General features: G+C 37.8%; 1 protein-coding gene across 26 annotated transcripts in view; it reads left to right on the top strand.

The window, feature by feature from the left end:
* The window catches only part of APC (APC regulator of Wnt signaling pathway), a 147,806-nt gene that overhangs the window by 57,511 nt on the left and 72,262 nt on the right, over positions 1-18,033 (top strand). For all 26 annotated transcript variants that reach the window (XM_035291090.3, XM_008991696.5, XM_008991691.5 and 23 more), the window contains 2 exons: positions 12,030-12,114; positions 12,891-13,092. In XM_035291090.3, coding sequence (XP_035146981.3) covers positions 12,030-12,114; positions 12,891-13,092 — 287 coding nt within the window. The remainder of the gene's footprint in view (positions 1-12,029; positions 12,115-12,890; positions 13,093-18,033) is intronic.

The raw sequence follows: 18,033 nt of genomic DNA, 5'->3' as shown, positions 1-18,033 counted from the left end.
CGAGGCAAGGTGGGGCACTTGGAAAGTGTATCAGGCATGGAGGATCGGGGGTGCGTCACCTCCTTGGTTCTCTGAATCAGATACAGCAATTCACTCTGAGACTTCGGCAGCACACAGACCAGGAAAACACCGCCTTGCTGAGAACCACTCGGAGTCACAGACCCCAGCGACAGCCCAGGCCGGCAGCCCCGGCCAGACCGGTACCTTGTTAGCGCAGGCCAGGGTGGAGATTTGGACTAATACTGAGAAAGCTTGCAAAAAGGAACTGCCTGTCTCACAGAAGGGAGAGTTGAAAGCAGGGAGGGGGATACAGCCAGCTAGGCTTCTCTTGCACAAGATCCAGCAACCAGAGTCCCTCTCCTGGGAGAGTTTCGCAGTTAACACATACTCCACCTGGGAACAGAGGGCTCAGCAGAGGGTAAGAGCCCACCATTGGGAAGACGGGGCTAACCCCAGTAGTATGGAAACCAGGTGAAGAATAAACCGCAGCCTGGCTGAGACCAAGGCAGCCTAGCAGCACCTCCACAGGCAGACAATGGACAGACTATCTCAAGTGACACACTGATGCCTGCTTTTAAAATAAAAAGCCTCATACAGGAGAAATAACGCCAACTTTTAAGAGCAAGGATGTCCACTCAGAGAAGATGGGAAGAAACAAGCGTAAAAAGGATGAAAACATCAAAGATCAGAATGCTGCTCCTCTCCAGAGAGATCACAATGACTCACCAGCGTGGCAACAAGACAGGTCAGAAAAAGATTTTGACGAACTGACAGAAGCAGGCTTCAGAAGATGGGTAATAACAAACTTGTCTGAGCTGAATGACATGTTTTAACTCAATGCAAAGAAACTAAGAACTTGAACAAAGATTAGATGAAATGCTAACTAGAATAACCAGCCTAGAGAAGAACATAAACGGCTTGATGTAGCTGAAAAACAACACAAGAACTTCATGAAGCATACACAGGTTTCAATAGCTGAATCAACCAAGCAGAAGAAAAGATATCAGAAATCGAAGATCAACTCAATGAGATAAAAAGGGAAGGCAAGAAAAGAGAAAAAAAGTGAAAAGAAATGAACAAAGCATCCAAGATACCAGGATTATGTGAAAAGACCTAATCTATACTTGATTAATGTACCTGAAGAGGACAGGAAAAATGAATCCAACTGGAAAACACTCTTCAAAGTATTATCCAGGAGAATTTCCCCAACCTAGCAAAGCAGGCCAACATTCAAATACAGGATATACAAAGAATACCTCAGAGATACTCCTCAAGAAGAGCAACCCCAAGGCACATAGTCGTCAGATTCACCAGGGTTGAAATGAAGGAAAAAATGGCAAGGGCAGCCAGCAGTCAGAGAGAATATTTGGGTTACCCACAAAGGAAAGCCCATCAGACTCACAGCAGATCTCTCAGCAGAAACCCTACAAGCCAGAAGAGAGTGGGAACCAATATACAACATCCTTAAAGAAAAGAACTTTCAACCCAGAAACTCATTTCCAGCCAAAGTAAGCTTCATTAGTGAAGGAGAAATAAAATCCTTTACGGACAAGCAATTACTAAGCGATTTCATCACCACCGGACCTGCACTACAAGAGCTCCTGAAGGAAGCACTAAACACAGAAAAAAACATCCAGTACCAGCCACTGCCAAAACCAACTCAGTGGTAAAGACCAATGATGCAGTGAGGAAACTGCATCAACCAGTGGGCAAAACAAACAAGTAACTAAATGGCAGGATCAAATTCACATATAACAATATTAATGTTAAATGTAAATGGCCTAGATGCCCCAATCAAAAGACACAGACTGGCAAACTGGGTAAAAAGTCAAAACCCATCAGGGTGCTATATTCAGGAGACCCATCTCACAAGCGGACACACATAGACTCAAAATAAGGGGATGGAAGAAGATCTACCAAGCAAATGGAGAGCAAAAAAAAGCAGGGATTTAACTTTTAGCCTCAGATAAAATCGACCTTAAACCAACAAAGATCAAAAGAGACAAGGACACTACATAATGGTGAAAGGATCAATACAAAAAGAAGAGCTAACTATCCTAAATATATATGCACCCAATACAGGAGTGCCCAGATACATAAAGCAAGTTCTTAATGACCTACAAAGAGACTTAGACCCCCATGCAATAATAGTGGGAGACTTTAACACTTCACTGTCAACATTAGACCAACAAGACAGAAAATCAACAAGGATATACACGACTTGAATGCAGAACTGGAACAGGTGGACCTAAGAGGCATCGCTAGGACTGTTCACCCCGCAGCCACAGAATATACATACTTCTCAGCACCACATTGCACTTACTCTAAAATTGACCACATAATTAGAAGTAAATCACTCCTCAGCAAATACATAAAAATGGAAATCATAACAAACAGTCTCGCAGACCACAGTGCAATCAAAATTTGATCTCAGGATTAAGAAACTAACTCGAAACCTCGTAACTTCGTGGAAACTGAACAACTGGCTCCTGAATGTTGAGTGGATAAACAATGAAATGAAGGCAGAAATGAAGATGTTCTTCGAAACTAACGAGAACAAAGACACAACATACCAGAATCTGTGGAACACATTTAAAGCAGTGTCTAGAGGGAAATTTATAACAATAAATGCACACATGAGAAACGAGAAAGGATCTAAAACTGACACCCTATCATCAAAATGGAAAGAGCTAGAGGAGCAAGATCAAAAAAACTCAAAAGCTAGCATAAGACAAGAAATAACTAAGATCGGAGCAGAAATGAAGGAGATAAAGACACAAAAAAACCCTTCAAAAAAAATCAATAAACCCAGGAGTTTATTGGTTTTTCGAAAAGATCAACAAAATAGACACACTGCTAGCCTGATTAATAAAAAAGAAAAGAGAGAGAATCAAATAGATGCAATAAAAAACGATAGATGGGATATTACCACCAATCCCACAGAAATACAAACTACCATCGGAGATTACTACAAATAGCCTATGCACATAAAACAGTAAACCTGGAAGAAATGGATAAATTCATGGACACTTGCACCCTACTAAAACTAAACCAGGAAGAAGTTGAAACCCTAAATAGACGAATAACAAGGACTGAAGTTGAGGCAACAGTTAATAGCCTCCCAGGTCCAGACAGGTTCACAGTCGAATTCTACCAGACGTACAAGGAGGAGCTGGTACCAATCATTCTGAAACTATTCCAAACAATTCAGAAAGAGGGAATCCTCCACCACTCATTTTAGGAGACCAACATCATCTTGATACCAAAACCTGGCAGAGACTCAACAAAAAAAAGAAAACTTCAGGCCAGTCTCCAAGATGAACATAGATGCAAAAATCTTCAATAAAATAGTGGCAAACTGATTGCAACAGCACATCAAAAAGCTTATCCATCATGATCAAGTAGGCTTCATCCTGGTGATGCAAGGCTGGTTCAACATATGCAAGTCCATAAATGTAACCCACCACATAAATAGAACCAAAGACAAAACCACATGATTATCTCAGTAGATGCAGAGAAGGCCTTTGACAAAATTCAACAGCCCTTTATGCTAAAAACTCTCACTAAACTAGGTATTGATTGAACCTATTAACAGCTATTTATGAGAAACCTACAGCCAGTATCATACTGAATGGGCAAAAACTGGAAGCATTCCCTTTGAAATCTGGCACTAGACAAGGATGCCCTCTCTCACCACTCCTATTCAATATAGTATTGAAAGTTCTAGCCAGAGCAATCAGGCAAGAAAAAGAAATAAAGGGTATTCAGTTAGGAAAGGAGGAAGTTAAATTGTCTCTATTTGCAGACGACATGATTGTATATTTAGAAGACCCCATCACCTCAGCCCAAACTCTCCTTAAGCTGGTAAGCAACTTCAGCAAAGTCTCAGGACACAAAACCAATGTGCAGAAATCACAAACATTCCTATACACCAATAACAGACTTAAAGAGAGCCAAATCAAGAGCGAACTGCCATTCACAATTGCTACAAAGAGAATAAAATGCCTAGGAATACAACTAACACAAGAGGTAAAGGACATCTTCAAGGAGAACTACAAACCACTGCTCAAGGAGATAAGAGAGGACACAAACAGAATGGAAAAACATTCCATGCTCATGGTTAGGGAGAATCAATATTGTGAAAATGCCCAAAGTAATTTATAGATTTAACGCTATCCCCATCAGACTACCAATGACTTTCTTCACAGAACTGGAAAAAACCAATTTAGAAGTCATATGGAACCAAAAGAGAGCCTGCATAGCGAAAACAATACTAAGCAAAAAGAACAAAGCTGGAGGCATCACGCTACCTGATTTCAAGCTATACTGCAAGGCAACAGTAATCAAAACAGCATTTACAGGTATCAAAACAGAGACATAGACCAGTGGAACAGAATAGAGGCCCCTAGAGCAATACCACACATCTGCAACCATCTGATCTTTGACAAACCTGACAAAAACAAGCAATGGGGAATGGATCCCCTGTTTAATAAATGGTGTTGGGAAAATTGGCTAGCAATGTGCAGAAAGCAGAAACTGGACCCCTTCCTGACACTTACACTGAAATTAACTCCACATGAATTAAGGGCTTAAATATAACACCATAAACAACCTAGGAGAAAACCTAGGCAAAACCATGCAGAGCATAGGCATAGGCAAGGACTTCATGACTAAAACACCAAAAGCACTGGCAACAAAAGCCAAAATAGACAAATTGATCTAATTAAACCTCAGAGCTTCTGTACAGCAAAAGAAACAGTCGTTAGAGTGAATCGGCAACCAACAGAATGGGAAAAAATATTTGCAATCTACCCATCTGACAAAGGGCTAATACCCAGAATCTACAAAGAGCTGAAACAGATTTACAAGTAAAAAACAAACAAACCCATCCAAAAGTGGGTGAAGGATATGAACAGACACTTTTCAAAAGAAGACATACCAAGCCAACAAACATATGAAAAAATACTCATCATCACTGGTCATTAGAGAAATTCAAATTAAAACCACATTGAGATACCATCTGGTACCAGTTAGAATGGTGATCATTAAAAACTCCGGACACAACAGATGTTGGAGAGGATGTGGAGAAATACAATCACTTTTACACTCTTGGTGGGGGTGTAAATTAGTTCAACCATTGTGGAAGACAGTGTGGTGATTCCTCAAGGACCTAGAAATAGAAATTCCATTTGACCCAGCAATCCCATTACTGAGTATATAACCAAAGGACTATAAATTATTCTATTATAAAGACACATGCACACACATGGTCATCGCAACACTGTTTTCAATAGCAAAGACCTGGAACCAACGCAAATGCCCATCAGTGATAGACTGGACAAGGAAAATGTTGCACATATACACCATGGAATACTATGCAGCCATAAAAAACGATGAGTTCGTGTGCTTTGTAGGGACATGGATGAACCTGGAAACCATCATTCTCAGCAAACTGACACAAGAACAGAAAATCAAACACCGCATGTTCTCACTCATAGGTGCGTGTTGATCAATGAGAACACTTGGACACAGAGGGGAACATCACAGACTGGGGTCCATTGTGGGAGTCCTACAGGATGGATAGGGGGAGGGAGGGTGGTGGGGGAGGGATAATGTGGGGAGAAATAATCAGGTATAGGTGATGGGGGGATGGTAGGGGGGTGGTGGCAACAAACCACCTTGCCATGAATGTACCTTTACAACAATCTTGCATGATCTGCACAGGTACCCCAAAATCTAAAATAGAATTTAAAAAATAAAGAAAAGTGTCTATAACTATGAAAAACTGAAATAAATAGAAGTGGTACAAGTAGCAGCCTCCCTGAAGCGACATAGTTGCTCATATTACTGGTATAACTACAGTGTATTTCATCTCTGATGAATAATTTTTTTTTTCTTCTTTTTTTGAGATGGAGTCTCAGTCTGTTGCTCGGCTGGAGTACAGTTACACGATCTCAGCTCACTGCTACCTCTACCTCCGGGTTCAAGCAATTCTCCTGCCTCAGCCTCCTGAGAGGCTGGGACTATAGGCTGGCACTACCATACCCAGCTAATTTTTGTATTTTTAGTAGAGATGGGGTTTCACCATGTTGGCCAGGATGGTCTCAATCTCTTAACCTCGTGATCCGCCCATCTCAGCCTCCCAAAGTGCTGGAATTACAGGCCTGAGCCACCGCGCCAGGCCTAATGAATAATTTCCTAATGTTTCTAAAGTGTTGAAATACTTTTAAGACAGTGTGTGATTATATAATGTAATTAATCTTTAAAACTGAGCTTCCAGAATTTTAAAATACAAATGAATATTCTCTTCTTCAAAATGACGTATATATTTTAAAAGCTGCCATTTCTCAAAGAACTTTTTAAAACATTTTCTTTGAAACTGCTTTGCAATTGTGTTGCATTTTCTTTTAAAAACTCTTCAAAATCAGGGACCTTTTCTAGGTTGTATGCAGTATGCAGCCCCCCAGGCAATCTGTCCCATTCAACAGCTAAAAAACACTGGATAAAATACAAAAATCATGCTTTTAAGGACATTGGAACCATCAAACTCTGTATAAACTCGGTCGGGCGCAGTGGCTCACACCTGTAATCCCAGCACTTTGGGAGGCCAAGGCGGGTGGATCACGAGGTCAAGAGATCAAGACCATCCTGGTCAACATGGTGAAACCCCGTCTCTACTAAATATACAAAAAATTAGCTGGGCATGGTGGCACACACCTGTAATCCCAGCTACTCGGGAGGCTGAGACAGGAGAATTGCCTGAACCCGGGAGGTGGAGGTTGCGGTGAGCCGAGATCGCGCCATTGCACTCCAGCCTGGGTAACAAGAGCGAAACTCCATCTCAAAAAAAAAAAAACAAAACTCTGTATAAACTATAATTCCTAAGAGGAAAGAATCCATTCTAGATAAGCTGAGATTACTGGTAATTTTCTTCTGTGGAGTACAGATTTGGGTACAGATTGAGATTCATCATCGGCGCAAGCGGAAGGACTCCACTGGGAGAAACAAACTCTTGAGGTCTTTCTGTGGGACTAGATGTGAAAGAAAAAGAAAATGAAATTGTTGGTGGCTTTAACAAACATGAGGGCAGATGTAGAGACACTAGCATTAAGAGGGGCTCTAAATGTATGTCTGGATTTTGCCATGAGACACTGGTCAAGTCTTGTAGTGCAGGAGGCTTTGGATAGACTAGAAAGGCAGAATGTTAGCAGGCAAAGTCCTGCTAGAGGGAGAGACATGTTAACTTTCATACCACAGGTCTCCTCAAGACATTTTGAATTTTGTGAAGCAGGAGATTAAAGACCTGAGTTCACAACATCCGAGACAGGACATTTAAGGCTAGAGAGATAAGTGCTGCCAGAGAATAAGGTTGACCTGCAAAGGCAAACTGAAATATCCCATATTCCTACAATGCTTAGAAAAGACCTACTGGGGGAAACCTACCTACTAAATAAATATGACTGGTTTTCCATTCAAGACAAATGTCAGATTTTCATACCTTATAGGGTAAGAAATTAACTCCCGAGGAGATGGAGACTTTTCATATTTTCTGTCTGAATATGGAGGGACACACTCAAGGAACTGGGAAAACCAAATCAGTTGTGAACTTAAAATTTCATCTAGGTCCCAATCCATTTTTAGTTGTTGATTGGATTGGGGAGATCAGACCCCAACAATGGCAAAGGCACACTCCAGGGAAAAATACTGCCAATCATCTGAAGTCTCTTTTGTTCTCATATATACAATTGGCATACAGTCAGAAGTTAAAAGAAATGCAAAGAAATTGGAAAATTACTAATAATCTAGAGAACAAATAGGTAATAGGAACAAACTCAGATCATCCAGATATTGCAATTAGTAGTCAAGGATTTTAACATAAGTATTATACATGTCTTGGGGAAAAAAAGAAAAATGGATGAACAGATAGAAAATTTTGACAGAGAATTAAAGTCTACAATTAAAAGAAATCAAATAGATATTATACAACTGAAAAACATATTTGAAATTAACATTGGATGGCCTTGACAGCAGGTTGAACACAGAATTAGTGAACTAGTGAAAAGATAGAATTAGTGAACTTTAAAAAAGATCAGTAGAAAATATTCAAACTGAAGCACAGAGAACAAATGGAAATAGCAAAAAGAAAACAAAACAGTGGCTTCTGCAAGAAAACATAGGTAATAGCTTCCTCTCCTGGGAGTAGGCAAAGATTTCTTAAATAGAATGCCAAAGCTCCATAAATGGAAAAAAATTCGATGGACTTCATTAAAACCAAGAACTGTTGTTCATCAAAAGACTCAAATGTGCTTCTAGAAGAAATGATAGGATATTCTTATTTTTGGCCTTGGGTGGACAAAATTTCTTAGGACACACAAAGGACTAAACATAAAAATGTGTGAGGTAAACTTTATCAAAATTATAAACCTATGCTTTTCTGAAGACTTCGTTAGGAAAATGAAAAAGTAAGCGATAGAGGAGAAAATATTTGCTACATATATATCCAACCAAAGACTTACTTAGTTCAGAACATATAAATAATTCCTTCAGAATATATACATAATTTCTGTAAACCAGTAACAAAAAGACAATCCAGTTTTTAAAATGTGACCCAGGGACTTGAAAAGACAATTCAAAAAGAAAAATAAATGGCAGATTAGTCCATGAAAAGGGATTCAGCATCATTTGTCATTAGGGAAATGCAAAGACTATTTCACTCCTACCCAGATGACCAATGTTTAAAAGACTGATCATACCAAATGTGGAGCATTAGAATGCTCAGACATTGCTGGTATAAGTATTTAAAACCATTTAAGCAATTTTCTCTAAAATTAAACCCTGTGACTCAGTGTTTGCACTCCCAGAAATGTATACAAGAGAACTGAGGGCATGTGTCCACCTAAAGATGCAAGAATGTTCATAGTGGCATTCTAAATAATAGTCTCCAGACTGGTAACAAACCCAAATGTCCCATTATGAGGAGAAAGGATAGATAAATTGGGCTGAATTTATACAGTGTACTGCTATATACTACACAATATTTAAAAATAATGAACTGATAATGCAATAGCATAGACATTTTCACAGACACTGTGTTGAACAAAAACTATGAGACACAAAAGACTTATAAAGACTTATATACTGTGTGATTCCATTTATATGAAGCTCAAGAGTGTGCCAAACTCTTCTGATAAAGAAGCCAGAATAGTGGTTACCTCTAGGAAATGAAGATTGGTAAAAGAAGCTTGAGAGAACCCTCTGGGGTGCTAGAAATGTTCTGTATCTTCACCTGGGTAGTGATACATGCATGTGAAAAATCACTGGATATTTAGGATTAGTGTATTTTACATATGTATGTTGTGCCTCAGTAAAACAAGAAAAAAAAAATTGCTTGAGGTTAATCTTTATTGTTGAATAGCCATAAACTATTCACAGCAAACTAGTGAATAATGTAGGTCACACTGGATGATGTCACCTTAATTGTGACTGTAAACGTATACAGATTTTGTTAATGAGGTTCGTAACTCAAAGCACTTACAAAAGTAACTTAAGGAACACATCATTGGAATAAGTTAGTAGCTTTCCAAGGTGATTGCTTTGAGAATCTTTTAAAAAATTATTTATCCTTATATCTTATTTACCTTTATGCTTATAGCCATCAATAGATTTCTAACAATGTGTACAGAAACTTTTTTAAGTAGAACTTTATTAGAAGCGGAGTATATTTACTATTTTATTAAATTAGGAAATGTGGACAAAACCCTTTCAAAAGGTTGCTCTGACATCTCTGTGCAAGGTTGAGCTGTTTAGGAAATTATTTTAGTAGTTTAAGTAGGGTTAATACCAGGATAGGAATAGTAAGAATATGAAGAGAGATAATAGAGGTAGAATCACCAGAAATCCGTAACTAACTGGGAATGTGAAGGAGGAGGTGCTAAGGATTTGCACTGGAAGAGAAAGAGAAGGCTAATGCCATTTAACTGAGAGAATAGAAGCAAAGAACAGGTTTTATAGGCATAAAATGCCAGTTCAGTTCTGGACATTTAGATGTAAGGTGCCCATTATACAGATGTAAAGCATCAATCACTTGATTGAAAAAGTGAGTCTGAAGTTTGTAATTGAGGTTAGGATTCAAGATATGGAATTGGAAATTAACTGCTCAAGGGCAGTTACTGAATTGTGAGACTGGACGCATGAGAAGCAGGGATATGATTAAAAGGATTATTGGAGGACTGAAACAGTAGCAGTGAATGGAAAGATAATTGGAATCTTGAAAAAGTCACAGGTAGCCTCAAGTGAGAGTTCCTAAATGGAAGAGATGGTGTCCCAAAGTTTATAGTAGACATTTTAGTGGGTGTACTCGACATTCACTGAAGGAAGTTATCCCTGTGCAAATTTGTCTTCTGTTCCAAAAATGTAAAACGCTCTGGAATATTTGAATATAATAGTCACCTTCATGTCCCCACATCTACTTACCTAAGCCTTTCAAACTCTAATGTCTATTATTTGAAGGTCAGATACTAAGGCTATTTATTATTAACATAGGAATTCTGGGGTTTGGGGGGGGATTTCCTTGTTTTTGTTTTTTATCTGGAGCCTCACTCTGTCGCCCAGGCTGGAGTGCGGTAGTGAGACTGTGGCTCACTGCAGCCTCAAACTTCTGGGATCAAGTGATCCTCCTGCCTTAGCCTCCCAAGTAGCTGGGATTACAAGCACATGCCACCATGCCTGATTGTTTTTAAAATTTTGTAGGGACAGAGTCTTGCTGTGTTGCCCAGGCTGGTCTCAAACTCCTGGACTCAAGTGACCTTAGCCTCCCAAAGCATTGAGGTTACAGACATGAGCCACCATGAATGCTTACAATGTCACTGTCAAGATAAATCAGTGAAACTGTCTTTGCTCCATTAACTCACTTTTTGACAGGTTTTCCTTTTAATGCATTTACAGATTACTTTTCATATAGGGGAACACTCCATTTAGTTACAAAATTGCAAATGTTTAAATACTTCGTCTTGCATTTGGGAAACCTGATGGCCAAAGAACCATGCTAGGAGCTAGAGTGGAATGCCTCAATAAATGGAAAATAAGATAAATTATTATTAAGTAGCATGCAATAAGAGCCAAAGTTCACAAATGTAATGGCAGAAAAACTGGTAGAAAATGAAAGTTTCCAGCATTCTTTGAGAAACATTTATCAAGAAAGGGTTTACATGGGGAAGAAGAAAAGCATCACAAATCAGGAAACAGTGAACATATATCATTTGAATATCTGCTAATTGTACATTAGTATACTGGCAGAATATACTTAAATATGGTATATAAAAGCTGGAATGTTTAAGTTGTTAAATAGATTATGTGTTAATTTGGTGTTTTTCATGGTCATGTTGGCGCATGCTGAAGAGACATGGATTCTAAACACATAAGTAGCTTTTGTAACTTGAGCAAGTCTCTGGGTCTCACTTGGTTTATCTGAAAAATGAGAATAATTTGCATTGTTGGTTTTTTTTAAGTTAGAAATAATGTATCTTAAGTGTGTTTATAATACTTTGCATGGAGACTCCCCATAATCATCATTATCACCAAATATCATTATTATTTTTATTATTTGGGCATAATTTATTAATAATAATAGGTAATATAAGTAAGGTGCATGTTTTTAGAGTGATCTGAATTTTTTTTCTCAACATACTTAAATGTTAAGAAATACAGAATCGGGGCCAGGCGCGGTGGATCACGAGGTCAAGAGATCAAGACCATCCTGGTCAATCTGGTGAAACCCCGTCTCTACTAAAAATACAAAAAAAAATTAGCTGGGCATGGTGGCACATGCCTGTAATCCCAGCTACTCGGGAGGCTGAGGCAGGAGAATTGCCTGAACCCAGGAGGCGGAGGTTGCCGTGAGACGAGATCGCGCCATTGCACTCCAGCCTGGGTAACGAGTGAAACTCCGTCTCAAAAAAAAAAAGAAATACAGAATCATATCTTGAAGTTATTTAGAATTTCATATTAATATATTGTGTTCTTTTCAACAGGAAGTACTTAAACAACTACAAGGAAGTATTGAAGATGAAGCTATGGCTTCTTCTGGACAGATTGATTTATTAGAGCGTCTTAAAGGTAGATTTTAAAAAGGTGTTTTAAAATAATTTTTTAAGCTTAAATTGTCATCTTTAGGTGTGTAGCGCCAAGTACAGCTTCTCTCGATTTGGGTATTAGTATCAGTTTTTGTGGTGTATCTGCCTTACCGTCAGGATGTAATTTTTAAAGTACAAATATGTAAAAAATGTATTTCTGTGTCATTTTTTCAGTTAAACATCTAACTGGCTTTGAATTAGCTATTTTAAATTCCTTTCTTGAATAATTTTCAGTTCTTTTTAAAGCTCATTGCTATTCTGCCAGCCACTAAATAGTATTTAATATTCTATATGTCATAGACTTGAGCCCACTGTCTCATTCGAAGAAGTATTGTCTTCTTCATAGGATAGAAAAACTTTACCTTTTCACATATATAAGTTGATTATAAGTCATTTTTAGCAGTTTTAAAAGGATGCCTTGCTGATTTTGTTGCTCAAAAATTCCAATGTCAGAACAGAGGAAGTGCTTGATAATAATTGAAGCCACATAGAAAAATTACTTTTGGATTCCAAAATACTATTTAGAGGGAGTCCAAAGAAGTACATTTTATCTAATTTTCCTTTAACATACTCCTTATTTTTATACTGACCCAAGTGGACTTTGCAGGGAAAGTCCTAAATAATTTTTTATTCAGTCATGTATTTTTGTGGCTAAAATATGAACCTAAGATTTCACTTTAAAACAGTATAATAACATTAAGAATATTTTAGATTGCTTGAAGCAATTGTTGTATAAAAACTTGTCTCTGTTTTATTTAGAGCTTAACTTAGATAGCAGTAATTTCCCTGGAGTAAAACTACGGTCAAAAATGTCCCTTCGTTCTTATGGAAGCCGGGAAGGATCTGTATCAAGCCGTTCAGGAGAGTGCAGTCCTGTTCCTATGGGTTCATTTCCAAGAAGAGGGTTTGTAAATGGAAGCAGAGAAAGTACTGGATATTTAGAAGAACTTGAGAAAGAGAGGTAACTTTTCTTCATATAGTAAACATTGCCTTGTACACTCCAGTTTTTTATTATTATTTTGCAGGATTCTAAAGACCTATTTTGTCACGTAAATACTTTTTGTTTGGTTTTATTTTTTTGTTTGTTTTGGGGGGTTTATTTTGAGACAGGGTCTCACTCTGTCTACCAGGCTGGAGTGTAGAGGCACGATATCTGCTCCCTCAACCTCCACCTCCTGGTTTCAAGTGATTCTTGTGCCTTAGCCACCTGAATAGCTGGGACTACAGATGCCCACCACCACGCCCAGCTAATTTTTATATTTTTGGTAGAGTCTGGGTTTCTCCATGTTGGCTAGGATGGTTGTCACTTCAGTACTTTGACTACTCTATACATTGAATAATACACATAATTATAATATTTATATCTAGTTAAAATGTATAACTTGCCAGATACTTTGGCTCACGCCTGTAATTCCAGCTACTCTGGAGATTGAGGCGGTAGGATTGCTTGAGGCTAGGAGTTCAGGACTAGCCTGGATGACATAGTAAAACTCTCTTTTTTGAGATGGAGTTTTGTTTTTGTTGCTCAGGCTGGAGTACAATGGAGCAATCTCGGCTCACTTGCAGCCTCCGCCTCCCAGGTTCAAGCGATTCTCCTGCCTCAGCCTCTCAAGTAACAGGAATTATAGACATATGCCACCATGCCCAGCTAATCTTGTATTTTTAGTAGAGACAGGGTTTCACCATGTTGGTCAGGCTAGTCTCAAACTCCTGACCTCAAGTGATCCCCTGCCTCAGCCTCCCAGAATGCTGGGATTACAGGTCTCAGCCACTGCGCCTGGCCAAGACTCTGTCTCTTTACACACACAAAAAGTAGTAACTGATTTTTATTGAATTTCTGATTATCTTTTGAAGTATATTCAGTAACTACTAGATTCAGTAAAAGATGACTCTTTTCATTATGGAAGGCCCACTACAAGTGGCCACAAATGAAATATTTCCTTTTTTAATTTTTTTTAAATATATAAGTAATAATGGTACATTTTATGGGGTATATAGTGATATTTCTATGCATGTAATTTATTGTGATCAGATTAGGGTAATTAGCATATCTGTCATCTCAGGCATTTATCATTTCTTTGTGTTGGAAACATTCACTATCAACTGTGGTCATCCTGTAGTAGTATGGAACACTAGAACTTTATTCCTCCTATCTAGCTGTAATTTTATATTCTTTAACAAATCTCTCTTTATCTTTTTCCCTCTGTGCTTCCTAGCCTCTAGTATTTTCTGTTCTACTTTTTACTTCTGTGAGATCAACAAAACATTTCTTTTTTCTTTCTTTCTTCTTTTTTGAGACAGAGTCTCACTCTGTCACCAAGGCAGGAGTGCAGTGGTGAGATCTCGGCTTACTGCAACCTCTGCTTCTTGGGTTCAAGCAATTCTCGTGCCTCAGCCTCCTGAGTAGCTGGGATTTCAGGCATGCACCACCACACCTGGCTAATTTTTGTATTTTTAGTAGAGACGGGGTTTCACCATGTTGGCTGGACTGGTCTCAAACTCCTGACCTCAGGTGATCCGCCCACCTTGGCCTCTCAGCGTGCTGGGATTGCAGGTATGAGCCACCACAGCTGGCCATCAAAACATTTCTTAATGTATAAGTTTTAGTATCTGAAAAAAAATGCTTGACATATGGAATAACTTCTGGTTTTCACCGCCAGTGTATTAATTCTTCTCTTCCTAAAGTTAATATTTTCTCACTGCAGGTACCAGGATATAGGTCGTTATCAGGAACTTTGTCAAATGTTTTATGTCCCCTAAAAGATTCCTTAATGTACATATTAAGGAAGATCTTTATTATCTTTGTATTTTCTAGAGGTAATATTAGACATTCAGAAAATGGTAAAATATATAAAAGCTTCATATTATTTCTGTGACCTTGGTCAAGTCATTAAATTTTTGTGCCATTTTCTTCTATAAGATAGAGATACAGTTCTACCTTGTGGCATTGTTGTGAAAATTGATTATTAGTATATGGAAAATGCCCAGCATATCTCACTGACAGGCAGAATACCTTTTATTACTTTCTCTCCCATCTCATATGTCCCCATTTATAAAAATAGAGATAATTATCTGGACAAGAAATGATGCTACACTTTGTTTTATTTCTTAAGTTTACATGAGTCTCTGTTTCATACATTGACCCTGGACTATTGAAACACTATCCTGAAAAATAAGAAGTGAGCTATGGTCCATGATCTTCCATCTCCTTGTCCCCTTTGAGCTCTATTAAGAGGCAAAGGGCATGCATACTAAACTTTCCTTAACTTGCTTTTTTTTTCCTTACTTTGCTTTATGTAGGCAAAGTCCAGATTTTATTAGCAGAGAGAGGGAGTTTCAGAGAAAAATAGTAATTTTTGAAATAGATTTTACTGCAGATACTAGTAAACCTAACAAATGCAGCTGTTAAATGGTAAGTAATACTTGTAATAGACATGTTCTTATTTTCTGTCTTGACATTATTTCTTGCCAGTCTTCCAGTGTTCCTTGCATCTAAATCTTGGACAAGCTTATTTCTCTGTTCAGACTTAAATGCAATGATCTCCGTGTTTTATTTATTATATAATACCACTGTAAATTACTTTAAGCTAGTATTCTGACTTTTACCTCCAAGTGGAAAATACATTTCTTTTAAAAAATATTTAAAGGTGCTTTAGCCCTTTCTGTTGTTACTATAGAATATTGCTACTGTCTTGTTTTTTGTTGTTGTTGTTTTTCTCCCAAAATATGGCCCAGCTTCTAATTTAGACTTTATTACACACTACAAAAAGTTGCTTTTTCTGGAGAGAAAGAGGTAGCAGCATGGTTTGTCAGAAGGTTCTCAATTTTGACTGATCATTAGTATTACTAGCTTAGCTTTATAAAGTATCATCAATGAAAAGTATCAGTATACCTTTCCTATATCCATGAGATAGTTACTTCTGCAACTCTAAATAATATGTTTATATTACTAGTTACCGACTTACTGACTTTGGACATGACTTACCGACTCACCACTCTGAAGGATGAAGATTTGTTAAATTCACTCAATTATCCATCCAGTTTTTAATTTCTGTACCAATTCTTTGGTCGAATTTGTAACATATACACATAAGCAAATATACACACATATATATGAGTTCTATTTCTTGTTCTTTTCTGTGACTGATTATATCTGTTGAAACCCCACTGTATAAGATTTAGCAACTGTTTACTTTCATTTTGTTAAGACTGTTAACAAGCTATATCATGCTATATATATTTGAGTCTTTATGTTTTTTTTCTGTTTTAAGCATAATGTTGATGTGAAATGCGTGGGGTTTTTTAGGACTCTGTAGTTATTGGACACTGTGGAGTCAGTAGTATGCCAGAATTAATTTTTCCTCCCTGTTGGTAGAATATCATACCTTCTGTGCTGCTTAAAGGAAAATGATGCTGTTTGGACTGTGCCCTTCTTATATAGACCTTCATTTTTTTCTCAAGTTTCGAATTGCCTTTGTATGTTTTTGGAAGCAGAAACTTGTACCTTTATGATAATGCTAGGAACTAGTTTCATTTTATTCCTAAATAAATTTTTATTGGAGCCATTGAACTTTTCTAATTTGGACCATTTGCTTCCTAAGCCTGTGGTCTTAAGACAAGACTGTCATGCCATTATTTCTTGTCATTACACTTCCCATTTAGAGCTAATATATCTTGTGTGTTCTTGACTGTTACTATTTTGGAGGAAGATAAATTGATTTCTTGCTTGTGTGACAGTATGCATATTTTGCTCTCACACTTGACTGATAGTTTGGGTAGGTTTAGATTCAAATTCATTTTTCTTCTATACATTATCAAGGTACCATTGAGAACTTTGATACTAATCTGAATCTTATTCCTTTATAAATGACCATTTTTACTTCTTGGAAGCTTTTGAATGTTTTGGTATGCATATTTTCTTTTTTCTTTTTCTTTTTTTTGAGACGGAGTTTCGCTCTTGTTACCCAGCCTGGAGTGCAATGGCGCGATCTTGGCTCACCGCAACCTCTGCCTCCTGGGTTTAGGCAATTCTCCTGCCTCAGCCTCCTGAGTAGCTGGGATTATAGGCACTCGCCACCATGCCCAGCTAATTTTTTGTATTTTTTTAGTAGAGACGGGGTTTAACCATGTTGACCAGGATGGTCTCAATCTCTTGACCTCGTGATCCACCCGCCTCGGCCTCCCAAAGTGGCATACTTTCTTTATTCATCATGCTGAATATTTACTGTACCCTTTGATCTGGAAATTTATTTATCCAGCTTTTTTTTTGTTATGTTACTTCTTTGATGATTTTCCCCTTTAGTTTTTTTTCTGTTCTTTCTTCTAGAAATTTCTTAAGTAGTAGTTTAACTCTGTCTTTTTCCTTTATCTGTATTCCTCAAGAAAAGATGCTAGAAGTTGGTCAAGCCAGGACTTAAACCCAGCTTATAGCTTTATAACCTTTTTGTACCTCAGTCTTATATTTAGTAAAGTGATCATGAGACTAACGACCTCAAATGATGTTGTGAGGATTAAATTAGATTTTTTTTAAAGTCCTTAGCACTGTGCCCAGTACATAGAGCATTCAGTAATGTTAGGTATTATTGCTGTCATGTTAACTATTGATTTATTTAACAAATATTTATTGAATGCTAATACATATGTCCCATGCTCTTCTAGGTGACTCCCAGTTAGGGAGAGGACTAAGAAGACATGAGATTTATGTGAAAAAGCATTTTTAAGAAAGATTGTTGGCAACCATAAAATAGGCCTGTAGTACGCTAAATCCTAATGACCCTACCTTTTCTGAGTCTAGTCTTAGTTTCACTTCTGAGCCTTTAGAACTGCTTCTGTATGAGTCACAAGGTCAACTGCTATAATTTAATCACTTGCTATCATTTTAGCTGAAGAGACTGTAATCTTG

This window comes from Callithrix jacchus, chromosome 2, assembly GCF_049354715.1.
Source record: "Callithrix jacchus isolate 240 chromosome 2, calJac240_pri, whole genome shotgun sequence".
Classification (NCBI taxonomy): Eukaryota; Metazoa; Chordata; class Mammalia; order Primates; family Cebidae; genus Callithrix; species Callithrix jacchus.
This window is presented reverse-complemented; position numbering and strand designations above follow the sequence as displayed.